General features: G+C 38.7%; 1 protein-coding gene and 1 long non-coding RNA gene across 8 annotated transcripts; both read right to left on the bottom strand.

Annotated features, from left to right (window-relative positions):
• Positions 1–1,138: 1,138 nt before the first annotated feature.
• Positions 1,139–22,352, bottom strand: CCNH (cyclin H). 6 transcript variants are annotated; one of them, XM_026498660.4, is made up of 9 exons: positions 21,997–22,352; positions 19,617–19,739; positions 17,425–17,498; positions 15,988–16,198; positions 11,691–11,854; positions 8,456–8,526; positions 5,794–5,905; positions 2,769–2,829; positions 1,139–2,192 (listed from the first exon to the last, which is right to left on the bottom strand). In XM_026498660.4, exons 1-9 carry the CDS (start codon positions 22,111–22,113, stop codon positions 2,154–2,156), a joined length of 972 nt encoding a protein of 323 aa, XP_026354445.1. In that variant the 5' UTR covers positions 22,114–22,352; the 3' UTR covers positions 1,139–2,153. The 6 variants fall into 6 exon arrangements, with proteins under 6 accessions (XP_026354445.1, XP_026354444.1, XP_048076733.1 ...); XM_026498659.4 differs by having other exon boundaries at positions 2,754–2,829; positions 21,997–22,340; XM_048220776.2 differs by lacking the exon at positions 19,617–19,739 and having other exon boundaries at positions 21,997–22,344.
• Positions 22,353–22,804: 452 nt separating this feature from the next.
• LOC123001062 (uncharacterized) lies at positions 22,805–27,102 on the bottom strand. Of its 2 annotated transcripts, XR_006409588.2 has the most exons (4): positions 26,826–27,102; positions 26,546–26,617; positions 24,514–24,603; positions 22,805–23,039 (listed from the first exon to the last, which is right to left on the bottom strand). It is a non-coding gene; the product is annotated as an uncharacterized LOC123001062 (long non-coding RNA). The 2 variants fall into 2 exon arrangements; XR_008957505.1 differs by having other exon boundaries at positions 26,546–27,099.
• Between the last annotated feature and the right edge of the window lie 338 nt (positions 27,103–27,440).

Here is a 27,440-nt window from a genome sequence, read left to right on the forward strand (position 1 = left end):
TACAGCTATGCATTCAATTTCATTATTTTCTTCCTCCTTTTAGGGGCAGTTCAAAGTTAGTACCAGAGCAAGGCCCAGGGAGAAGAAAGTAACAATTCCTTCCCTGCCATAATTGTGCAGGAGAGGGAGAAGGCATACCGAAAAGTACACAGCAGAAAAGCATTTTCCACAGTAAAAGAAAAAATAATTTTCTAAAGGACTGGATCCCAAGAGCAACACTTCAGTTAACACTTTAAAATACAGAAATAAAGAACAAGGATTTATAAGATTGATGCATAGCAAAGTTTTAAGCTATTAGAGGCTGTTGCTCCTGTGGAAGCAGGTGAACATTGGTGTTCAACAGCCAAACACCCAGTCTACTCTCCTGTGCCCCTTTTCCCTGGTGTCAGTTCAATTCCTGTTACTTTACTTTTCCCTCACTCCTGCATTACAGCTGGACGACCATGGCAGTATCCCATTTGGGTTACAGGACAGAGTGGAAGGGATATGGACTAGTGACATCTCCAGAAACATTTAAACACTATCCAAAGAGGTCCAAATTGTAGGGCGAGGCAACTTAGTCCTCCCCCCTCAGTCTTCAGCCATACTGACCAGGCTGAAATTTCCTCTTCTACCTTTTATATTTTAATGCCATCTTTCTCTCTTAAGCTGAAATAGGAAAGGTGTCATTTACCTTTACACTCCTTGCAGTAACTAGTTGGGTCAAAGAGGAAATAAAACCTCAAACTTTCTTAATGGTGCACCTTGCTCTGATACCAAAGTTTAGGGACTTAAAAGACAAACAAGATAAATTATGAACACTCTGCAATGCTGTCTAGAGGCTAGCAGCACTGCTACTTAACTTGGACTGCACTGGAAGATTGTCAACTTTGGCCTCTTCCAGTCCACGTTTGTAAAATCACACTTCATTCCACAAGAAGGAACTAAAACCACAAACTTCAAACCTAAAATGTAAAGAAGTATTAGAATATGCATATAGTAAATACCGCCTTCACGTACGGAGATTGGAATTGGCACGTGCAGCCTGGGATGCACGGACACTGAGGATAGCTGTGTATCCACCAAATTCAGGTTTACAGGGCTACTGAGTTTCTCAGAATTCCTGCAACCCAGTTTTCTAGAAAAAATTCAACAGACATTCATGATTTGGTTCCAACTTAGAAACCAAATAAGATCACAGTTTAATGTGCAACACTTACTGAACACTTAGTATATGCAAGCACTTTCCCATTAATCCTGGAAAAAGTAGGCATTATTTTTCCCATTTGCACCTTGGGAAATTAGCACAGAGAGCTTCAGAACTTGACCAGAGTCATGAAGTGAAATAGCCAAGATCATACCCAAGTGTTTTTAGTACCACAGTCTGCAGTTACATCTTTTATCAACTCATTTCAATTTGAATTTCTTGAACATATTTAATTTGATAAGTTCTTAATAACTATAACACCTATTTATATGGATTCACCTGAATAATGTGTTAGTTTTGAAACTGAATATTCAATTTGCGACTATCTGCCGACCTACAGCAACTTAATCTTTTTATCTAGACCTCTATTCAAGACAGCGTGTTTGATTTCTGCTTTAGAACATACTTGGTAATGTTTTCGGGTAACTGAGGACAACACATACGGATTATGATTACCTTAGGTAACTAGCTTTCAGTTTCACAGGTGAAGCACTTGCCAGTTGAAGTACATTTTGTAGTTCAGTAGTTACATACAAGAAAGCTAAGTATATCACGATGACATTTGAGAAGGCATTTATAAAGGTTTCTAGAGGACGAAAAACATTCCCTAGCATGGTTAAAGCTGATTACTCGGTTTTATTTTTTGTGACTTTTGGTGCCTTTTTTCCTAAAAAAATAGGTTTCGTTTAAAACAATATAGGCAAATAAATTACAGCTTTGACTACTGTATTATGACTGATTTGATATGAGTCATGATGGGGCAAGACTGTCTAAACCTGGTGCTATTCTGGCTCCTTCCACAGGTTTTATTTCACATAAAGCTATACTGAAAGGAAAAAAAAATTTAAATAGAAAAGTTTAATATATTTGATGCTTTCACATTATTTCAGTTTTCAATAAAGTTAAATGCCAGGTATGCTTCATCCTTCTGTTGATTAGTTAGCACTGGAAAGTCAATTTCAGATGGTTAGAGAGAATCTACCAGGTCATCGTCAGTCCATTCTTCCTAAGAAGGAAAGAAAACGTAGTAAGAATAACATTATACTGATGCTTAACAGCACTGTTTACCTCCTTACCTTTCAGGAAAATCTCCTTTTACTCTGATTACAGGAAGGTAATAAACCAGGACAATTTGTAGTAGGTTCAATCTTACAGTAATATGGCTTGGTCTCACGAGACTACACCAGTGTCAGGAGTAAAGGTTACAGTTGTGACCTTCTGCCTCTTATTATTTATATCTGACGTGTAAGGTACAATTTTTTTGAAATGGGTAAGAGAAGAATCCTTGGAGAATCAAAAACAGAGGAGAAATTTAGCATGTTATATCTACTTCTGGTGCCTTCCATAACCATAGGAAGGATTCGTCGTCAATTAACTATCATACCCCCTTCAGAACAGGGTAAGAAAGAAGTGAGAAAAATCCCATAATAGCAAGACAATATACGCCAAGAAGGATGCAAAAAACAAAAATGAAGGCTTCAAAGCCCACATCTCTGTAATACTTGCATTCTGGAAAAATAAAATCTTAACAGTATGGATTATACAATAAGAATAACTTAAAATTTACCTTTGAAGAACATACCTCTTCATGTTTGGGTTTCTTTGAGACATAATCATCATCTTCATAGCCTTTCCTCTTCTTCCTGTAATTGAACAGCCATCAATAAGTTATCTATAACTGGCAACAGAAACTATAAAATAAACTAGCAAGGCTATATATATATATACGTATGTATATATATGTGAAATACATATATATTAAATATGAAATTATATATATATATATAAATCTACTGAAGAACAAAGGTATGGTAGTTGGAAAGAGATGAATTATGGAGAGGAGACAGAATTGCACTGAACTTTTAACGATAACTAAAATTCTAATAAAATTTCTCATGGAACCTGTCAAGTATAACTGATATGCAAGACTATGCAAAAATAGCAAAAAGAATCTGAAAGGATAAAGTGTGGGGCCCCTGTCCCAGTTATCATCAAAACACTATAAAAGATGAAATAATTTAATGTATTACCAAGAATTGGATCAATGATCAATCAGAGCAGATAGGCAAAAAACAACGATGTATATATAGGAATTTAATCTACGATGACTATGTAACTGGGGAAAATTACAAATTTTTAAAAAACGGATAGATAACATTTTTTTATTTGAAAAAAATTAGTATTATAAGATGTGTACCTCATGTCATTCACAAATAATTCTAAATGGTTTTAACAGCTGAACACAAAGCAAAATAAAGATTAACTTTAGGGTAAGAAAAGGTATTCCAACGTAAAAGCATAAAACAGAACACAAATCTCCTCAATATCACGTAAGTTGAAAGAAACAAGAAAATCGCTGTAGAATATATAGGAAAAGACAAGTATATAAAATATGTAAAAAACTCCAACTCAGGAAAGTAACACCAGAAAACTGCACAAGGATTGTAAGCAGGCAATACAGAAGAAGAAATAAAAATGACTGTTAAAGCAGAAACACCAATGCCTCATAGTAATAGGAAAATTACAAATTAAAATACCAGCGTGATACTGTTTTCTCACCTAAACTGGCAAAAGTTAAAGACTGATACTATAAAAGTTGTACAGTATGTATGAAAGCACTAATAAAGAGAAAAAACTTATTTCACACACACATGCACAGAAAAGATTGGCCAAGGTAAAGCAACTAAATATTACCTCTGAAGTCACAACTGGATTTGGGCTTTGGTCAAAGGGAACTTTGGTTTACCTGTACTGACTTTAGTAATGACAATATAGTTAACTGTTTAATGAGAAAGAAAGAAAAAGGAATTTTATTTTGTCCTAACGTAGTGCCTGTCAGTGTGGTCCACGGACCAGCCATGAACCATTTTCAGTTTGCAGTAAGGTGAAGTACAGAAACAGACTGTGTTTAGAAAATTTTATAGCAATTCCATCGATTAATTTTATGACTGCTGAAAATCTAATAAAGTTTCAGCTTATATTTTATCTATTTCATTCTAGTAATTTGTTATTTATTGCATTTTATCCTAGATTTTTAAAAAAGTCCTTTTCAGACAGTCTGAAAAGCCCCTCCCAAGTACTCACGGAGATGCAGAATTTGCCTGACACAGTACGAACGCACACAGTCAGAAGAGGTGCTCTGGCAATTAGAGGTTTTGGGTTATGGTCTGTTCAGTCACCCAGCTAGAAGGGTAGATTAATAGTTCAATGGTCTGATCCAGAGGGTGATACATTTCTTTATATGCTCAGATATAAATACTCTACACTTACAGGCGATACAGTCTGTGTCACAACTACCGAACTCCTGGTGCGGTGTGAAAAGAGCCATAGACAGTCTGCAAACTAATGGGTATGTCTCTGTTCCAGTACAAGTCTTTCTAAAAACAGGTAGTAGTTCACATTTGGCCTGTGGGCCAGAGTTTGCCAACCCTTGGTCTAAGCCCATTTCAAAATCAATGTGAAAAGAATATAATCAGTGCTGCAATACTTTGATTTATTCAAGTTGACATTTCTTCACTTCTCTGTAACCACTCTTTCATTTCTGTGAAATTCTGTCTCTTCCATTTGTGTACCACAAACCCACGAGTGAGATGTACCAATTTTAAATTCTAAGCTAAGCCATGCTTTGCAGTGACGGCTAGGATATAATAAAGTAGTCCCACATTTTGCATGTTTCATAAATCCTTGCATATTCACCTCCTGTGGCTGTGTAAAGAACTGGATCCGAAGGCCATGGAACACTGTTCTGGTTTCTCAGACATGATGCAGTACAGTATATTCACCAGTTACAGAGATAAAAACATCTCAGGTGCATCTTAACTGTAAGATGGCAGTGCTAACTCCCACTAAATATTAACAAATAAGGTAGAGCTTTTGAATCAGAATGTATTCCACAGAAAGGAGAAAACAATAGTTTTCCCATTCTTATTACTGGCCCAGACCCCCAACTTGTTTAAACTTCTAAAAGATGAGGTTTGAGTGGATCCTTCAATTTGCAAAGCATAAAGAACCCAAATTCTGTGATTTCCACATTCAGCCTACAAATAAGAGACCTTATAGACAGATGTTCCTTATGGCTGCCAAGAAAATATCTAACAGCACATTTTCCTACTTATTCTGTCTTCAATTTAAAGTTTATCCCCGAAATAGGCCATCTTTCCCTGCTCTAGCTAACAGAACTAAGTCTGAAACAGTATACTTGTTCTCTCAGACAAGACCTGTAGAGAACCCAAACATTAAAAGGGCAAAAGAGGTTCAGAGATACCCTAGAAAGACTCCAGAGGTCCCATGAGGAGTAACGGGAGAAGGCCTGCAAGCCAAAGAACACATCAGTCATAGGAGGAGAACTGTATTATGAAAGCCAAACTGTTATCTCATGTATAAGCCTGTTAGAAATGTCCACTCAATTAAAAATACTGAATGGGTATTTTGTCCTAAAGTAGTGCCTGTCAGTGTGGTCAGGTGGTCAAGTGGGTCATTACCCGACTTAATAGGTAAGTCATTTTTCCCCACAAAAGCAAACATTTACCAATTAAGTGATTTGAGGACGAGCAAGCCTTGTCAATAACAATTATATCTATCCTTGAATAACACTCCCATCTACTTACGTAATTGCGTTAAGGGCAAGCTCAGCAGAGTGACATCTCTCCAACTTCTGTTTCAGAACAGCAACTTCTTCAGGTCTGGGAGGCTCGTATTTTTTTACCAAGTTTCTCATACCTATGTGGAGATAAAAAAAAGATTCACACTAGATAATAAAAAGTCCTGTTCCCATAGAGAGCTGAGTATTTTCCCATCTTATTATGGAAACAATAACAAAACTCCTGAAATGTGATTAGGATTGTAATGTTCTGCATTAAAATCCAATGAATACATACTTCCAAGTAATTAGAGCTGTCTGCGGCTTAGCCCATATCCCACACAGCATAAAATGAAGCATGTTCTACAAATCTAGCCAGTATTTTTTCCAAATCCCACCGTGGTCACTTTTTCAGGTTTAAGGCTTTAAAAATCCATGATTTAGTAAACATGCTTTGTTCTCTGCCAACTGTACTTACAACACTCTGTGCTACAGATGGTGGCCTGAAGACTGTACTTCTCATTTACAGAGGAAACCATTATTAGATGACATGCAATAAAGGGAGGATGCTTAGTACGAATGTGTCAATGATCGCTCGCTTCAACAAAAAGCAGAACCTATACAATAAAGCGTCACCAAGAACACAAAAAGGTTCTCTTTAGGCTAAAAAGTAAACTACTGTGTCAGTGACTTTACAATTGCAAAAATGCCCTCTACCCTAGTCTGTTTATGTTATTCAACTACAATAAACCAAAAAATTGAAATCTCAAGAATTTTTAGGGGAATGGAGAGAGATCCAGGACTTCTTATTAGCCAGCTACATGTGCCAGGTAGGTGGAGCTTGCTGGCTTGCAGACAAAGCAGTGTTTTCAACTGCATTCATCTTTGTGGCTTAGTGTCTTTGTTCCAAAAAATTACGAATAAGATACCTTAATATTGTTAAAGCTCTGAGTGTTTTGTCCAGAGCTATCCTTACTTCTGTTTAAACAAGTGGAGTAAAACAAGGGTACTGAGAAGAAATCAGTCAAAAACTGTTAGCTGTACAATGAGCACAGTGGGTTATCTTTAAAGCTTTTACCTACTAAATTCCATGGTCCTAACTAGTATCGCTGGCCAAATCACAATATCTTTGGAAGTGCACCCTCTAGTGGTGGAACTGAAGACCTACAATTTTATGATTCATTAATCACAAATCCATCACTCGCAATTGAAGGAAAAGCCCTCAAGATCATTTCAAGCAGAGAATCAAGAAATGGTATTTACACGCCTTGAAGCATCTTACCTCTGAAACACAAAACATATAAAAAGTACCCTCATTTACTACCCTCATCCAAGATCATGATTTTTGATCTTTTTATTGGTTTACCCTATATTTCAACTACATATTTAGTTAACAGGGACAAGTACCACAAAAGTTTGGGAGACAAACACAACTGACTTTTAATCCTAAAGCTTAGTAGCCATGAGCCTTCAGTGACACATGGGCAAGAATGAAGAAAGGAGAGGGGTCGGTTGGTAATCTTTACTCAACCATTAAGACAGGGTTTCTCAACACTGGCACTGGGGACACTTTGGGCTGGGAAATTCTTTGTTGTGAGGGGCCATATTTGTTTTCTGAGTCAGCTATTAAAAATTACTTTAAACTCAGTAAGGCTTGAAACAACAGAAATGGATTCTCCTCTCTCAGTTCTGAAGCCCCAGAGTCTGAAATCAGTTTCACTGGGCCAATATCAAAATGTCAGCAGAGCCCCATTCCCTCTGGAGGCTCTAGGGGAAAATCCATTCCTTCCCTGTTGCAGCTTCTGGCGGCTGCCAGCATCCCTTGGCTTGTGGCCATATCACTCCAATTTTTAAGGTGTGCATCTTCAAATCTTTCTCTGTGCTCTGTCTTCACATTGCCTTCTCTGTGTCAAACCTCCCTCTGCCTTTCTGTAACAAAGTCTCCTGTGATGCATTTATGCCCTATCTGATATCCAGGATAAAGTCCCCATCTCAAGATCTTCAACTTAAACATATCTGCAAAGACTTTCTAAGGTAACATTCACCGTTTCCGGGGATTAGGACGTGGGTATCTTCGGGGAGCCAATTTTTTTTTTTTTTGGGGGGAGCCATTTTTTAGCCGATCAAGGGGTTACACTGAATTATAAGATGTTTAACAGCATGCTTACTTCTACCAACTAGATGCCAGTAGTAGCCAATCCCCCCGCCCCCGCCCAAATTCTGACAGCCAAAAGTGTCCCAGTTGTGCAAAAATCACACCTGGTGGAGAACCACGGCTTTTGTAGTGTCAATATAACTAGCAAATAACGTGCATTAATTAAAGCTGATTACAACACAGAACTCCAAATTTAAGTATTATCTTTAATTTGGTTCCCTTTAGATCTTTTCCTGTGCCTGTCATATATCCGGGTACACTTCAAAAGGACTCTGTTTTAAAACTTAACCCTTTCTGAATCTTCTGTTTTCTTTTCTGGTAAGTTCTCTATGTGTACAAACTACTTCCTTTCATCAACGCCCTATACTTGTACTCCACCAACAAATATATCCTTCATGCCCCCATGATACGTTAATTCAATGAAAGTAAATTTAAACAACAATCTATATGATATCTCAGGTTAAATATCAAGATGATATTTAGAAAGTAGCTTTGTAATAGAAGAACATTTTATAAAGTGTCTTGTGTTACTCACTTTTCATTATATCTAGTAACTGCGACAAGCAAGTTCTGTTCTCTTTCAGCATCAGACTTTCTGACAAATAACTGGTAAAGAAAGGAAAAAAGTTTTAATCTACTGAACACATACAGCTTCTTGAGAAACATGACATCATAAATTAGTTTCCCCACGTTCATTTCATTAAGGGCAATTTTAAAATTAATTTACTTTAAAAGTATTAAATAACAATACTTTGAACACCACAAAACTATATAATCTATAACTATTATAGTCTTAAGGGTTTAATACAACTTAGTTTAAAAGATGTTTAATATTCAAATCTGCCTAAATTTTGGAATATATAAGCTTTCAGAGGGAAGGAAAATTGTTATGAATATAACATTTAAAGTACTAATTAATAAACTCTTTGAATCTAACTCCTTTTACAATCTGAGCAATTTGAGCAATCTGAGTCATAGGCACAGACAAGTCATGATCTTGTGACTTGCCCAAAGTCATAAAGCGAGGCAGTAGCAGAGCTGGAACATGGTACTAGTAAGGATTCTCTCTCCCCTTAATATCAAGTTAACTACAGGTGCTCTTCTTGGGACTAATAGGTATTCAAACCAGTTAAGAATATCCTCATGCTTTGCAAATCTATTACATCTTATTTGCATAGAGTCCAAATCAAAAGTGTTAATACTTTTCCGTAAATGACTAGAAAGCCTAATTATCTGTTTTTCTCTGAACCAATGATAGCAGCATGAAAATAATTTCTATATTTAAATATTCACCTACTCTGAACTTGAACTACAATTGATAAAAGCCCAAGTGAACAGATTGTGAGGGCATAAGTAATCCTTCAAACACAAGTGCAAAAAAATTATTAATTTCTCTGAAAACTGGCAAAATGAATACATGGTGAAATACGGTTACAACAACAGACAATTTTTTAAGAAATGTTGCTATCTGTTACACTATCCAGATTATTTAATGATATTATGTAAGTTTTGATAACTAAGTCTGATGTTACAACTTCATCATCTATGATGGGAATTAATATTAGATATAAAAATCAACTCCCTTAGTAATTAATACATTTCTGGTTATCAGTATTTCAAAATAACTAGCAGTCTTTTCGTTTCCTTTTTCTTCCTAAAACCCCTCACACTTTTGGCATCTTCTTCTCTTTTTATCCTTTCTTTTCCACTTCTTAAACATAAGAGTGATACATTTGATTCGAAGAGTTAGCTGACCAGACTCTTTACACCTCTACGAACCTTCAGGTTAGCAACTCAATCTCAATCTGGTTTAGAATTTTAATATTCTTATTAAAAAAAAATCCATAAGCAAGCAGGAATACTTAAGAAGTCAAAGAGATGAAAAACAAATCTCGAAATCCAGTAAAAAAGAGGACAACTCAGAACTAACAAAAGAATATCCTATGAGTATTAATCTAAAGTATCATCCGGAATATAACAGCACAAGGACTTTCCCTTTCTGAAACCAGCAATAAATGTAAAGGCAATTCCAATGTATCCCCAAAGTTTGCAAAGTAAATCAGAAGTTAAAAATGATTTACAAATACTTCCTCAAAGGAAAAAAAATGCCCAACTCTTCATACTCCCTGGGAAATTCAAAAGTGCACTTGATTTGCAATGAGCCCAAGTTACCCCAATTTCAGTTTCGGCTACCTGAAATTGTAACTATACTTCCAAGATGACATAAACTTCATCCCTCTCCATCTACATAAGGACAATCTCACCACTGGAGAATCTGCATATATGCTGCATCAGATATGATGCTTCAACAGATTAATCAAATATTTGGCAATCTGAATTGTGGAAAAGAGGCTTTCCTCTCTTAGAGAATGGAAGCTTCACACCTAAACTCCATAGATAGCAACCATCTGCTGGCTACCTTTCCTAACTGGAACAAGGATTGATAGCTTTGTTCATTCTAACAGTACAGTGCAACGTACAGAGAAGGCACCTGATAAAGTTTTGTTTAGTTAAATAAATGGACGTATATATCACTTTGGGATTAAATGTATGTATTTATGTACATTTGGTGAGCTGTGTTTGTGGAAAAAAGGCATACCATAAATTAAACATAAGCCCACAATCCCTCGTCTTGGATTTGTTTTGAAATATTTGGAAAGGGAACCTAGGGGAAGTACCATGAAATGTACAGCAATCCAGTAATGTCTGGGGAAGCAGCCTGTTACCAGCTACATTCATATTCTGTGAGGAAACATACAAACACTCCCATTAAGCTGAATACAGACTACATCACATCTGCTCGTTTTCTACCACCATTATCAATAGATTTTGAAATTATGGATAAGGGTATTACAAACACGGAGAACAGTTAAAGTTCAGAAAATTTTATCAACTTTCTCAGATTTTTCTAGGAATAAGATCAGGCAGAACTTCAAAGATCCTAGAGAAATTACGATAAAAATTTACGAAATCTAATTTGCTACTAGCCTGTCCTTCAGTTACAAACCGGTATGAAAACAATGTTTAATTAATCTGTGCACAAGATGTTGCAAAGAATCAAGTAAACTTAATTCAGGTAAAGGGCTTAACGCAAAGCCTGGTTCTCACTGTGCATTTATGCATCAGCTATAGGTGTCAACAGCTCGAGTGCAATTCATTCGGACATTCCCTAAAGCATTATTTATTCAACAGACCTCTACTGAGTTCCACGTGCCACACGCTCCACAGCAGGAGAATAACGATAAAGCAGACATATTTGCTGTGCGCACGGTGCTTACCAGTTCACAAAACTACGTTCATTCTCTATGGACAGCTCGCTCAGTCTTTCGAGGATCACCTGATTTACTTCTACTTAGTCATAAAATGGATCCTCTCAGCTCAAAGATACTCAATTTTTAAAGATTTCTTTAAAAGGTGACGGGATGCCTGGGTGGCTCAGTCACTTAAGCGTCTGACTTCGGCTCAGGTCATGATCTCAGGGTCCTAGATCGAGCCCCGCATCAGCTCCCTGCTCAGCGGGCAAAGGCAGTCTGCTTCTCCCTCTCCCTCTGCCCCTTTCTCCTTACTCATGGGCTCTCAGTCTCTGTCTCTTTCTCAAATAAATAAAATCTTAAAAAAAAATAAAAGGTCATTTCATTTTTTTCTCTCAGTCACCCTCACCAGCCACAGTACGTGCAAAGGAACTACAGTCACAAAGTGAATCGCACTTAAAAACTCAGCCTCCAGGAAGGGATAAACAGTCTGATCGAAGCTAAAACACAGATTAATACCTTTCCATAGTAATTCCTGCTCGAGATGCACTAGATAAAATGGCAGTCAGGGCAATCTGGGAAGGTGTGTATAAAAGGTAAGCATCCGTCAATGCAATTCTATTAAGAAAGTCATCAGCTGTTTTCCTCAACATCTCTGGATTCTCTATCATGGGATAGCGAGTCTAGAAAGAAAGTGCAAATGTTATCACTTTTGCGAGTTAATACAGTAATAGTAGTTCAAAAATATTTATATTAATAAGAAAATGCTTAACACAGGATTCTTCATCTATAAAAGTAACACCCCAGGGGTGCCTGGGTGTCTCCATTGGTTCAACAGCCTACTATTGATTTCGGCTCAGGTCAGGATCTCAGGGTTGTGGGATGGTCCCTGCGTGGAGTCCCTCGCTGGGTTCCCCGTTCAGCAGGGAGTCTGCTTGAGATTCTTTTCCCTCGCCCCTTCTCTCCCCCCACCCTCCCTGCTTATGCACACGCTCCCTCAAATAAATAAATCTTAAAAAAAAAAAAGGTAATGCCCCAGCTTAATCTTTCCATGTAAGATTGTTTTGTATTCAGCATCGGAATGTATCAAAAGTATAATCATTAAATGCTGCATGTTTTATGAATCTGCTTTTCCTCAGTGACTTGTTCAAACTTTTCTTTTTTAATCACAACCCATACTAAGAAATATATGCTTTAAGATAATTTATCTTAAGTTCCCAGTATAGTACTTGGCACTGATTTATGTTAATCCCTCTCTTTGACCTTTTCCACCTGAGTTGTAAGGGGAAGAGAGGTTTGAAGTTGACTTAAGAAACACATACTCCAAGGTAAAGGCTTCCCAGGCAGTGCAGCTTTGATTCAGCTGGAGGCCATTTAGGAATCAAAGCACCACCTCATCTAGATTTGAAATTCCTGCTACTTACAGTTTACTTCCGGGAAGACGTAAATGGAAATGGATCTTGGTTTGATTACAGAATTATTTTTAGAATATGCCCAAGGAATATGGATGAGCCCATATTCCCTGAAAACTCTTCTTATACTGAACTCTAAATCCTAAGCCCTCAGATCTATTTCAGATATCCACATTCAAGTCCCAAGGCACTAAGAAATCTCGTCTATGCTCTTACAATATATCCTGAGTTAATTGTACAGTCACACCCATGTCTTATTATCCTGAAATGCCTGACCTCTGATATGACAAATTCAGACATTCCACTCTGACCACGGTACTCCTTTCCCCCAATATATCTGCTCAATTACTTCACAGCTATTCCCTGACTTCCTCCTCAGAACCTTTGGTCCCTTATCCCCTTATCCCTCTACTTGCCCCTACTCACCAATGTCTGCTGATTCTCATTTCCCTCCAGAATCCCCTGCCCCAATATGCTGCCAACATATTTCAGACAAAACTTTAACAATGGCTGAATTCAAGCAATCTTCTGCTTTGTAACTATATCCACATTTCTGGGTGCTGCAACAGAACACAATACCACCAAGAGGTCTGGTCCTACTACTACAAATTCAAGTTCACTGACCTCAGGAGGGCTCTTCAACACTGCCTAGCTATGATAATATTCCATAGAAAATTTGTTCTCCCATTTTTCAGTGACTGTGTTCAACATCTTCCATCTGTCTCAATGTCTCTGATAATTTTCAGACTCCATCACTCTCTGTAAATGATCTCTGCCTTTAACAAAGAAAGACACTCCATTTCCTGTCAGCATCAATCCCCAGGTGTGATACTGTCCTCAACCCATGCTTTCCCCTTTCCCTCTGTTCAAAGAGCTATTATTCTCTCAAGGCCGATTCTTCTATTTTGCTTTGAGTCCCATGCCAGCCCCTTCACCTTACTCCAAAGAGAAACTTCAGCTACTGATTTTTCACTTCTTCCTTTAAGCTTTCCCTACTAGCTCTCCACATCAGTTTCTTCCACAAAGCAAAACACAAAAACTGTCTCTCTCATCTACTTCTAGGAGTTCCCCCACCTTCTCAATCAATCACCTTTTTCTACTTCAAAATCCAGCTGCTGAATCCAGGTTATAAATAACTTGTTTTCTCACCTTCTGTGTATTCCCCAACTGGCTCCAATCCGCTTTCTTCCTCCACACTCAATGGAGACTAAGTTCACAAAAATCACAAATGACTCTTCTGGCACTAAATCCAGCAAACATTATCCTTTTGCTTTTACTTTGCCTGAATTCTGAACAGGATTAGAGTGTGACCTGTGCTCATCTTCTAAAAGTATTCTACTTCTCTTCACTTCTCCAGAAAGTCCTCTCTCTCTGGATATTCTTCAGACTCCTTAATGGCTTCTTATATCTCTAACTACCCTTTATTTATTTATTGAAAATAATTTATTTTCTTAGAGTGAGCGAGCATGAGAGCAGGGGCAGGGCAGAGGTGGAGGGAGAGGGAGAGAATCTCGAGCAGACTCCATGCTCACAGAGTGACGTGTGGCTCAATCTCACGACCCTGAGATCATGACCTAAGCCAAAACCAAGAGGCAGACGCTTAACCGACTGAGCCACCGGCGCCCTTCTCTAACTACCCCTTAAACGATCCTTTCGGCCAATCCACTTTAAATTTTCCAGGAGCAACAACACCCAAATCTGTACCTATAGCTTGGTCATCTTCTCCCACCTCCAGACACACCTTATGTCTCGCAGAAACTGGAAATTCACTACGTCCCAAACCAGATTCATCAACCACCACCCCTCCATCATCAACAAATCTGTCTTATGCCAGTGTTTCCTGTGTCAGGAAGTGAACCACCATTACCTATATGCTTAGGCCGGAAACCGGGGGGGTTCCTCCTTTGTTCTCAATCTCTATATGAAATCAATCCTCAAGCTCTAATGATTCTGACTGGTATCTCGTAAGTCTAGGAAGTTCTCTCTGTACTCAGCCACTGTAAGTCAAACTAACCACCATCTTCTCCCTGGACATTTTTTTTTTTTAATTTATTTATTAGAGAGAGCGAGCGAGAGATTGATCACGGAGGGAGAGGGAGAAGAAGACTCGCCACTGAGCAGGAAGCCTAATGTGGAACTCGATCCCAGGACCTGGAGATCATGACCTGAGCCAAAGGCAGAGGCTTAACCGACTGAGCCACCCAGGCGCCCCTTGCCTGGATTACTCTTAACAGCATCTCACTGGTATCCTTTCATCCACTCTAATCCATTCTCCACGTTATGCCTGACACACACATATGTGCAATAAACAGCTGACGCAGACTGATGCAAGAGCTTGCCAACAGGATTTTCTTTTTTTAAACTGCAAACCTAACTATGCCACTGCCCAGACTTAAGCCTTATGCTGGTTTCCCATTGCTCTGTTCAAAATCCTTAAGATCACCTCCACAGTCTAGACTCTACCTACCACTCAGGCAGCACTCCCCCTCTATTTCTAAGCTCTATTTAGGTTCTTTAGTGCACTGTGGTTTCTTGAATCTGGACCTTGAACTAAAGAAGACTCTCTGGGATGTTCTTCTACTACCTAATTGCTACTCTTGCTCTGAATTTCACTCTAAATGACCCCTTCTCACAACTGTCTTCCCTTCCTCTCAATCTGCCATCCCATTCTGAAGTATCCAGTATCTTTCCTTCTGGAACAATTTAGCACACTGGATATAGGATTACCTTTCCCATTAGACTGTAAGACCTATGAGAGTTGAGGCTGTTGTTGTCTTAATCCTCAAGCACAACGGTTTGGCATATGGTATGTACCCAAATTCTGCCACTCAACCGAGACGAATGAACCAGTTTTTGACTTCCATTTTGACTTCACTACACTATCCAAGTCCCCTTTCAGGGCCCAAACAAAACAACTTAAGTTGCTTTTGTCAATGCTTATTTCCTTATATATTTGATGCCTACATACTGATTCAAGTTCACAATGCACTAAAAATAGAAATCACTTAGCAATCGCCTAGTTAAAAACAAGAATTTATGTGGTTCTTTAAATCAGATCCATGACAGTCTACTTCAGAGTTAGAAGAGTTAACTCAAATCTTCGAAAGCATTACTCTAAACTGATAATCCTCCTCATCACAGTTTTTGGATAAGTAGTTGCAGATCTACTAAATGAGAAGCTCTGGAACTGTAGCCCAACAATCCGAGTTAACGAATCTTCTAGGTGGCACTGAAGTTTGAGAACTATAGCACTAGAGGTCCAAGCTAAATTCACGGTTTAGATGAGCTCGTGTTGTAACAATTAGGATGATTACAAGTTATAATAAAATTTTCATTTTTCTGGTTAAAGAACTATAGCAAAGGTGTACATTCTACCATTTTATTTTTTATATCAACAAGATTACCTTTAAATCAATGAGAAAGCCCTCGAACGGTCTGTAAGGATTGTGGACAATAAGGTGGAAATTAAGCTGCTGTATAAGAAGTAGTTCATATTCCAAAATCTGTTCAAGTGCCTTTTCTTGTCCAAGAGGACTCTCCCGCAGATTTCCAACGAACTGTGGACTAGACACATTGAATTCATCTACTTTGCAGGCCAAAAATGCACAAGTGAGCCTAGAAGAAAAAAAGGCCAGGAATGGGATCTGTACATACTTTAAGAAATACCCGAATATTTTATTGCTAAAAGTAAGTTGTAAAAATGCCTAACAAGTGACTGTGCTAGACACTGCAGGAAATTTATTAAAAAAAAAAAAAAAAAAGGGGGGGCGCCTGGGTGGCACAGCGGTTAAGCGTCTGCCTTCGGCTCAGGGCGTGATCCCGGAGTTCTGGGATCGAGCCCCACATCAGGCTCCTCCGCTATGAGCCTGCTTCTTCCTCTCCCACTTCCCCTGCTTGTGTTCCCTCTCTCGCTGGCTGTCTCTATCTCTGTCAAATAAATAAATAAAATCTTAAAAAACAAAAAAAAAAAAAAAAGAGAGAGAGAGAAAGAGTTTTCTGTTCAAGCTTTTTATCCATTAGAAGACACTATAATTAGGATGAACTGTATAATCTTGCCACAGCATTCAACCAATATTGACTTAATGGCAGTTTCATATAGTTCAACATAAATATCTGGAAAAATAACTGAAGATTAAGAGTACTTTGAATCATGAAATGTAGATGGAAGAACACAACAGTATACACAGATGTACCTGGGAAGAAAGCACGGGAAGCCCGGGGAAGAAAGGTAGGTTGAAGGAACACTGTGGAAGGCCATCAGTGAAGTCTCTGCAGTATTACCTCAGTAATCTGTGAAACTCTCATAGCTACTACCATAAGTTTCAGAGTGAGAATCTAGTAATAAAATTACCACAAAAATCAAGATTGGAGGTAACAAGGGCCTGACCTAGACTGGCAGCAAAGAAAACGAAAAAGAGAGAAACAGGGACAATGTGACTGAAAGCAACTTCTTTGATGAGTCTCATACTAGCTTCATCTTTATTTTTAATGGACTTTTGTTCAACTGAAATGAATCTGCAGCTACAAGACTTGTAAACCGACAGATACAGAAGGAGAGGAAGTACCACAAATGATTCTTGGAGCAACAAAGACAAGAAAGGTGCCACTAACAGATATGAGGGAAGACAGTTTGAGAAAAACAGAATTTGAATATGAACAAGTTGAAGTTCAGATGCCATCAGTATTACAGGGAGGGAATATTACAGATATTTAAGGAGTATAAAGACAGTATAAATTTGTAACAGAATGCAACTCTAAGTTACTCTTTATTAGGAACTCATTTTTTCCACACAAATAAAGGTTTTCTTAAATGAAAATCAATAAATTAGAATTATACTCACATTATTATCCGGGGGTGATATTCCATTACTGAGTTATTAAGATAAAAACGCTTGAAATACATACAAGCTGTACCCTAAGATTAAAAATAATACATTATCAGAATCTACTCACACATACATGTTAAATTTTGTTAAAAAAATTTTTTAGGGGCGCTTGGGTGGCTCAGCCGTTAAGCGTCTGCCTTCAGCTCAGGTCATAATCCCAGGGTCCTGGGATCAAGCCCCGCATCGGGCTCCCTGCTTGGCAGGAAGCCTGCTTCTCCCTCTCACACTCCCCTTGCTTGTGTTCCCTCTCTCGCTGTCTCTCTGTCAAATAAATAAACAAAATCTTAAAAAAAAGGAATTTTTTTAAAACTTACTTATGCAAAGGTTTCTTTGAAAAAGTTACCCATACAAAATACCAAAACTTAATTCTTCTTTAATCAAATAAATTGCGATGAATTACTATGGAAATGTCACAGCCAAAAGACCTTTTGTTGTCCTTCCTCACCCACCCTGGTTACCCTTCCTATGGTCACTGACTTAATTTTAAAGTCTGTGTGTGTGTTTATTTTAGACTTGAGTAACAAACGCCAACGAGAGTAGAAAAAATCAAGGAGAAACATACAAATATTCACAGCTTAACCAGTCAATCTTGTGAAAACATTGACAGAATTAACACAGGTGGGGCAATAAACCTTCTTTGTAAATCCACTTTGGATTGTGTGATAGAACCATGATCATGTTGCCAAGCTAAACAGTAGAAACAGCACCTACCATGTACTGACTGTATCCCATGGGCCAGACTCTGTGCCAAGCACCAAGCCATCATCTTTTTTTAATCCTTACAACAGCTTGGTGAAGTACTGCTATTTCCACTTTACAGAGAAGGAAACTATCGGTGAGGTTAACTGTCTTATTTGGGTCACACATGTAATAAGGAACAGGGATGGAGTCAACTAAGACCTGCCTGTACTTTTAACCACCATGCCATCTGGCTAGAACCAACGAAACAGACGTTCACCTATTTTAGGATATAAAGAAGTTTCCTTTTAAATATTTTAAAAGTTTAGGTTTGACAATTTATGTGAAATAAAACAAAAAACTTCCATCAGTTATAAATAAGCACACTATGCAAAGAAATTTCGCTACTTCAGTTTTTTCAACTTTGAAAATGGAGATTATTCCCTAGGTAGTTATTCTCTATTAAGTCATAAGTTATTCACTCTGTATAACTATATTTATGTTGTTTTTTTTAAAAAAGATTTTATTTATAATTTATTTGACAGAGAGAGAGAGCTCAAGCAGGGGGGAGCTGCAAGCAGAGGGAGAGGGAGAAGCAGGCTCTCTGCAGAGCAGAGACCTGGGATCGTGACCAGAGCTGAAGGCAGACACTTAACCAACTGAGCCACCCAGGCGCCCCACTCCGTAGAACTTTGAAACTTAAGATAGTCTTTCACTTAAGACAGACTTTCATATTTGATCTTCACAGCAAACCTGTGAGAGAATTATGAAAAAATGTTTTATGCTCCTCCTCTTTTATCTTTCAGCTTTTCAACTGCAGCTTATGTGCAATAAACAAGAATATATACTAAAGGAACTATTTCAAGGACAGTGCATGCAAATCCCTTTAGCCACAAAATTCTAACTACCTGTTTCTCCTCACCAGTGCCACACCACAGTAAACACACCCACACAAATGAAGTCCTCAGAACCATGCATCTCAAACAACCACAAGACAATTTTTTACCCAAAGGTAAATCTCCAGCTTCTCCTAATCAAGGTTTAAGAACTTCTTATGGCATGAGTTTTCGCTGGTGCATTTGATTACGAATGATGAATGAATGACTTATTTCAAACATATTTGTCAGATTGAAAAGGCACTAGTTTAAGTTCTACTCCCAGTTCTATTGCTCATTATTTGAGAACCCAGACAGAAAGTAATCTTTTCTTTCTCTATAAAATGAGGATGTCATGACCTGTCTAGCAGATCTCAAAACTCTTTTGACAATGAAATGAGAATGAAAATACTTTGCAGGAAACGATACAGGAATTCCTAAGTTAAGGAATTTATCAAAAAATACATAAACCGACAAAAGCTTGAATATGTAAGTTTGCCTAATGTGGACAAAGAACTGAGTTACACGTTTAGAAGAGTTCTGATTTCAGAAGTCAGGTAAAGGACATTATACTTTATCACCATCATAACTTACCACAACAGACCTTGGCATTGCTGGCTTAAACACTGAACAGAATTCTAATAATCTCTTCTCATAGTATTTGCAAAGTATCATTTCTTCAGGAGGCTCAAGAAAGACTGGATCATTTGGAAGAACCTTTAGATCAAAAGTTACAACAAAAGTTCAATGAAATGAAAAATCTTAAAATACTTTTCTCTGTCCAGATGAAGTTTGGCTTGTATCTCCAACCAAAGGGAAATATACCCATATGTCATTTTTCTCTTTATAGAGCTAATTATTACACAAAACAGTTTTAGTGAAATATTTGATAAACTAAAACTATACCATCATTTCACAATTTCTCGAATGTCAGCTGGACATTTGCTGTATTAGAGTAAAAAGAATCATGACAGAGGGTGTGCATATGCTCTCAAGTTTGATGTCAATTATAAATCAAAAAGAAGACACATACTGTCATTGGTTGGAAAGCTTTCAACAGCTCATTCTCAAGTCACGCAGGTTGAGGTAAAAAAAAAAAAAAAAAAAAACACGTGTCTCCACGATGATTATGGCCCTTAAAAACATTCCCTCCTATTTGTCTTTATAAACTCTCTACAGAATACACTAGATGGTAAATAATACAACAATTTTACAACAAGTATCTGCTAGGCAGTGTTACCGGATCAACTAGGACTACCAAAAAAAGGTATTCTGAAGTCCTAACCCCCAGTGCCTCGGAATGTAACCTTATCTGGAAACAGAATCTCTACAAATGTAATTAGTTACGATGAGGTCATACTGGAGTACAGTGGGCTCCTAATCCAATGATTGGTATCCTTATAACGAGAACATGGGAAGATACACAGAGAGAACACTATGTAAAGACAGAGGTAGAAGCAAAGAACACCCAGGGTTACCAGAAGCCGAAAGAGGAAAAGAGCCTCCCTTAAAAACTACAGCTTTATCCCAGACTTCAGGCCTCCAGAACTGTGAAACAGTAAATTTCTGTTGTTTTAAACCACCCAGATTGTGTGAATTTTTTTTATGCTAGCCCAAGGAAACTAATATTAATACAAACTGATTTCATAGAGACAGCATGGCATTATGATTTAGAACAGAAATGGGTTCAAAATCCTGGCTCTGCCACTTACCAACGATGTAGTCCTGAAAAGTTATTCAACACTCTATACCTCAGTTTCCTCAGCTGTAAAGCAAGGATAATAACAGCATCTACCTCATGGGGTAGTTGTGAGGATTAAATGAGCTAACACTTACTAATTGCTTAGAATAGTACCTGTACACAGCACAGTACGTACTACTTTGTGTAGTCCAAAAATTCGGCGGCATGAAACAGACGTGAGTTAAATGTAAAAGGTAAAGTGGCTCAGTACCCCTAGGTCTGAAACATGGAATACTTGCCAGAGGGAAGCTTGTACTAGAATGGGTAGTAGTACTTGTGAAAGAAGAGTAAACCGGTGGGAGCTTTAACAGAAAGGACCTGGCCGGCAGGATCAAAGTCTAAACCATCTTCAGTCAACTGGTTTGTACTGACCGTCCCTGTTTCCCTACCTCCACCTGCCCCCTCCAAACCATTCACTACCAGGTTTCCTGAGATCTCTTTCTAAAACAGAATCTGGGGGCGCCTGGGTAGTGCAGTCGTTAAGCGTCTGCCTTCGGCTCAGGGCGTGATCCCGGCGTTATGGGATCGAGCCCCACATCAGGCTCCTCCGCTATGAGCCTGCTTCTTCCTCTCCCACTCCCCTGCTGTGTTCCCTCTCTCGCTGGCTGTCTCTCTCTGTTAAATAAATAAATAAATAAAATCTTATAAAACAGAATCTGAAAGGTTAATTTCCCATTTAAAATCTTTCAAAAGTTCCCCATCTCATCGTCGTAAACTCAAACCCCTTACTACCGCTTAGAAGTTCCCGGCCTATACCTTCTCCAGCCTTTCAAGCACCTGTATGGAGCTTCTGCCACACGATCAGGAGCCTTCCACGCAGCCGCCCTGCAACTCCGACCTCCCACTTCGCACCTGTGGCTCTGTCGGCAGGGAACGTCCTTTCCCCCATCTTCCCTCCGTGAACGAATGGGAAAAACCTTCGCCTACTTATCCTCTCGACTAATAAAAAGCTCTGGTCCCGCACTACGATAGCATCCTACAAAGTCTTTTCTTCGCCACGTTACTGATTACTCCTCTGCCATTCGACTACGTTAACGGCGTTGTCGGTCTCTGTACCCACTACACCTGGCAAAGTACTCGCCTGCTTATTAAATAAAACGCTCCGCAGAGGCACGGGCAGCGGAGACGAAGGTGTGCGGAAGCCCCAGGGAAGGCAGAACAGGGAAGGGGGGTGGGCAGCGGCTGCTCAAGAGTTTAGAGGCCGGGCAGGGAATCGGCCGCCAGACTCCTCACCTTCCCGTTGGCCACCGCTTTGCATTTGAATTTGCGGTTGGCGTCTGCCCGCAGTCGTGCCAACTGCTCCTCACTCGCGAAAGTCCAGTGCCGCTTCTGGCTACTGTTGTGGTACATCGCGAAATTCCAAAGCAGGCCCCGAGAGTCTGGAGAAGACCCCAAACGCCACAACACCGTGGGGGAAAAAAGGACCGAAATCACAAACGCTAGCCCGCGGAAACCGAGGGCGTCCGTTCAGGCGGCGCGGGCGCGTTGACGTTAAGATCATGTGATATTTCCGTCCGCTGTGGCGTTTCCGGAGCGGACTAAGAGGAGAACATCCCGGGGGTCCGTCACGCTGGCGCCCGACACGCAAGTGGGCGGAGCCTACGGACACTACTCCTCCTTTTTGTAAGGCTAAGCCCTAGCTCCGCCCCTTCCCGACAAAATTTAAAGGAGAAGCGACAGGCAGGGGTGTCCGCCAGCGACGGAAGGTGAGGTTGTGGGGAGGCCGACATAAACAATTTACATGGAGTAGGCAGAAGTGGACAAAGAACCTGGGAAATTGTCAACTTTTAAGTAGGGTGTTCAGAGTACCCCTCACTGAAAAGGTGACATCTGAGCAAAGGCTTGAAAGAGTTGAGGGAGTAAGCCGATCAGTCACGTGGGGGGTGATTTGGGGGAGCAGATAGAACAGTCAAGGTCCTAAGGCAGAAGCATTCCTGGGACTTTTAAAGAAGAATGTGCTTGGAACATTACAAAAAATGGTCTCAGAGAACACGGAACATGGTCGAAAAGCCAGAAGCAGTGCATATATATTGTTCTTTACTGTTCTACTGCTACTGTGACCCTATCCTTTTCCCATGATCTTTTCCCTCCCCTTCTGTTGATTACTAGCCAATCTTACCGCATTTCCATATCTGAAGCTCTTGAATTTCCATCTTCGTTATTGCCCCAAGGGAGACTTGCAATAAGCTATTGTTCTTTGTCCCATTTAAGCATACCTATTCTGTGCATCATACATCGGGTTAGAAAGATGGACTGACCTATAGCAAATTGTTTATCTAGAAACAAAAAGCAGATAAAGGTGAGATGAAGAGAGTTTAGGTCTTGAAAATTTACATAGTTAAAAGAGGTGGCACGGTATCTCTAACTCTGCGTTCTATGAAAATGTTTTTAGAGGCTTAAGGGAGAGGTTTTTTTGGTTTCATTTTGGTAGATACAGTTGAAGGTAGAGTTTGCCAGGGTTATTTGAATTCCTCAAACTTGTGCATTTGTAGTTTATAACTGGAAATCCAGACACTCCTTGAACATATGTTGCTAATCTGGACTAGTAAATTGGCTAAAAAAACAGAAAGGATTAAATGAGATGATGTTAAGGAAGGACATGGCAAATTTTGAGTCCAGTGGATTGTAAGCATTGTAAAATATTGTGTAATGGGGGAGAATAATTTTAAAGGAAAAACAGAAAGGTACAAAAGATAGTCAGGAAATGAGGTTGTTTAGATAAATTAGTATGTACATGAGATCTTGGCCCATGACAGTTATGTATACCATGTCAATTCTTTTTATTTTGTTTTTCTGAAAGGCATTTGACAACTCCTTTAGTTTTACATAAAGCGGAATCCAAAGATGGGGATTTGGGAGAGATGGCAGAATAGGATTTCCTCAGGGGTAACAGTAAAATTGCTTAGTGTCAGAGTTCATTTAGGAAGACAAATATGAAAAAGCTGATGTTGATGATGTAACTATTTTTTTAAACCTGTAACAAATCTTAGCCTACAAAAATTAACACTGACCATATGTTGGGGATGTATAAAGAATTGTATCTAAATTAACCAGCTACAGAATAAAGTTGTTACTGATGCCCTAACATTAAGGCTCACATATGATTCCTTCTTATTAAGGTGAGCAGGCTGGGTGCCACATTAGTCACTATGTGTGAGTGACATTCCCCTGTTGAGCTTATTGAGCACAAGTTTATTCCTTGTGCTATTTCTACAGTGGAAGGCAGACTGTGGACTTAGAACTGGGTGCCTTTACCTAGTTCCATTTCCAATTCCAATGAAAAAGTAGAAAGTGTTTCTCTCCATGCTTTCTATTTTATTTATGTAAAAGTTCAAAGACTAGAAATGAATTTCAAAATTATCAATGCATGGTCAATTCCCTTCCACTTCCCACCCCAGTTAAATCATAATTTCCCTGATACTAGATGGAGATGTTTCAAATAAACTAAACAAACTGATAGAATCTATACTTTGTAGAAATAGAAAGATTCAAAACTTGAAAACAAAGATGATTTCATTAGACACTACCCAGAAAGTGAATGTTAACAGGAAAGATTACAGGGAGTTTTTAAGTACACACGATCTCTTTTATTGTGCTGCAGTTGTTAAATTGTGTTACAGTATGTATTTGTAGACAAACTAAATATTTTGACTGCATGCATTGCCTCAAAACCAAGCACTGTGCATCTGAGATCAGGCGATGCGGAACAGGTGTCATCTGCTAGTCATAGTGGAAAGTCTCTATACTTACCCATGTGTGATGCCAAGGTTTCTCTGGACAGTATTAGGAATTTCTCTCTTCTCGCTATAAGGTAAATTTCCCTCTTCCGCAGGTGCCGCCCTAGTGATCGTAATGTTTTGGGAAAAATAAAGAATATCAGACTGCTTGATCTGGAAAAACCACAGCCTAGTTCATTCAACCCCCACTGGTTACAGTTCAGTCCAAAGGCTTAGTGTCTCTTCTGATAGTTAGGTGGTTAACATGAAGCTAATTTCTATGTGGTGCTGGTGTTGTTTTAATTACTGTTAACCACCCCCCCAAAAAAAAGTTGGGCTTAGTTCACTTGCAACCATGTTTGGGAGTGATCTGTTACCATCTTATCCTTATTTTATATCAATTAATCAATAGTGAATAAATCCATTATATAGAATACCACTTAATCATTTCCAACACAATTTTATAGCAATTTAACAGGGTGGAAAGATTTCATTTGTGACTCAGTAAATCTAGTATTTCAGAGCTCAGGATATGAAATCAGAATCTCAGCTTTACTCTCAGCTTTACTATTTGCTACTGAGTACTCTTGGGAAAATCACTTCAATCTATTTTATCCTGAGTTTCATTTTTTTGAACAGTGGAGGAAATAGTTGTAGCTATCTAATAAGGTAGTTACGAAAATTAAAGTAGTTAATGCAGGTGAAGACATAGCAGAGTGACTGGCTTCTACAAATTATTCGATAAATGTTAGTTATTACTTAATGGACACCTAGAACTGGCTAATTGGAGGATATAACACTAATGTGAATTTGATTTTGTTATTGATACTGAGGGAGGTGACACTCCAGGTGGATGGACTTGCTTGGGCAAAGTAGAGGGGCACAAAGTACAGTGTGTATCTAGAGAGAGAAAAGAACATAGCTTGGTTGGAGGATAAGGTGATTAACAGAGATATGAATTAGTAAGAAGATTAGCAGAGGGTGGTGAATGTGAAGCCAAGTAATTTGTATGTAATAATGTCAAAAATTTTGAGTGGAAGAGAAAAATTATCAGAATTGCAGTACTTTGGGGCGCCTGGGTGGCACAGCGGTTAATCGTCTGCCTTCAGCTCAGGGCGTGATCCCGGCGTTATGGGATCGAGCCCCACATCAGGCTCCTCCACTAGGAGCCTGCTTCTTCCTCTCCCACTCCCCCTGCTTGTGTTCCCTCTCTCGCTGGCTGTCTCTCTCTGTCGAATAAATAAATAAAATCTTTAAAAAAAAAAAAAAAAGAATTGCAGTACTTTAATTTGGAAATTATTTGTGATTGTTTTAATATTGAGGACTTTATGAAGTCCACATTAAAATAGAGCAAGGGGGTCAATGCTAATGGTGAAGCCCAAATGTTTACTCTGTGAGTAGCTATGTTGGGTTCAGGAATATAAAGGTGAATTCCTCACTATGCTCTCAGATAGATATCATGTGTATCATACATATCAAATAACATATGATTTATGCTATATGAAATGTAACACATTTATATAATACGTTTTTGTGTGCAATTCTGGAGCAGGGCCTCGGAGTCTGTTTTTTTAAAAAAAAAAATCTTAGGTTTTTCAGATGATTAGCATTAGGTTTGGAAGTTTTTTGCAAACATAAAATGTATAGAACTTGGCAAAGCCCTGCAGGTTGGATGGGGTGGTGGGATGAAAGAAAAGCAGCCAACTCAGGAGTAGTGACTTTGAAATATGAATGAATCTAATGGTCATCTGAGAGCTTGTTAAATGCAAACCAGAGGTTTCCATTCAGTACAACTGGAGTGGAGCCCCAGTGGAGAATCTGGACTCTTAAGTTGAGTTCTCTCGAGTTCGGTGGTTTTCAAACTTTAATCTTCAACAGTCGGAGAGCTTGTTAAAACACAAATTGTTGGGCCCCACTCCCCAGTCCTGGGTAGGCCCAAGAATGAACATTTCTAACTAGCTCCCAGGTGATGCTGGGAACTTGAATTACACTTTGAGAACTACTATTCTACTTGCATCAATGCAGTGGGCTTTTTATAAAGGATATTGAGGAGAAAGACAGTGTACCTTGTAATGGAGGATCTCCATCTTTTCTGCTGGGTTGAGTGAAGGAAACCATACTTTTATTCCAGGTTGCCTCTGTCAGAGAAAATGATGGGAGATGCTTATTCATTTGTTGGCCTTATGTTTATAACATGCAACATGACCATAGTGAAATTTAATACCCATTTGAAAAAAAATTATTAATAACCACATTCCCACCGGCTAAAAAAGGTGAGGAAAAAATTCATTCTTTCACATTTGGATTAAGATATCCTCTTGTTATAGAGTAATAAAAATTACCAACCTCTTTAGTTACTATTCTTCTATTGCCGTAGAATTTAGAATTTAGACGATAAAAATAACTGAAGGGCTAACATGTTTTCAGGATCTCTATTGGCTGCTCAGTGTCCTAAGACAGGAGTTGGCAAACTACAGCCCACAGACAAAAATCTAGCCAATGTCTGTTTTTGTATGACCTGAAAACTAAGAACAGTTTTAAATTTTTAAATGGTTAAAAAAAATCAAAAGAAGAATAATACTTCATGACACATGAAAATTTTATGAAATTCAAATTCTAGTGTCCATAACCGCATAACTGTATTATGGTTCTCTAGAGAAACAGAACCAGCAGGAAGAGGATAGATGGATACAGAGCCTATAAATATATATATTTATTTATATTTATGTATATATTTTTATCTTATAATTTATTATAAGGGATTGGCATATGCAGTTATGGGGGCTGAGAAGGTCCATGATCAACTGTATATAAACTGGAGACCCAGGAAACCAATGGCGTAAGTTCTAGTCCGAGTGCAGGGGAACATCAACACCACAGCTGGAAAAAGACAGAGAGAGTGAATTCACCTTTAACCCTCCTTTTGTTTCACTCAGGCCTCCAACAGATTGGATAAGGCCC

The sequence above is a fragment of the Ursus arctos genome, unplaced genomic scaffold, assembly GCF_023065955.2.
Source record: "Ursus arctos isolate Adak ecotype North America unplaced genomic scaffold, UrsArc2.0 scaffold_5, whole genome shotgun sequence".
NCBI lineage: Eukaryota > Metazoa > Chordata > Mammalia > Carnivora > Ursidae > Ursus > Ursus arctos.

Excerpts from the sequence above, each read along its gene's own strand:
- CCNH (XM_057307134.1), bottom strand. The coding sequence starts at position 22,113 with ATGTACCACAACAGTAGCCAGAAGCGGCACTGGACTTTCGCGAGTGAG. Across the intron at positions 17,499-19,616 it reads CAATGCCAAGGTCTGTTGTG|GGTACAGCTTGTATGTATTT; the intron begins GTAAGTTATGAT and ends TTTTAATCTTAG. Across the intron at positions 5,906-8,455 it reads GTTACTAGATATAATGAAAA|GTATGAGAAACTTGGTAAAA; the intron begins GTGAGTAACACA and ends ATCTCCACATAG.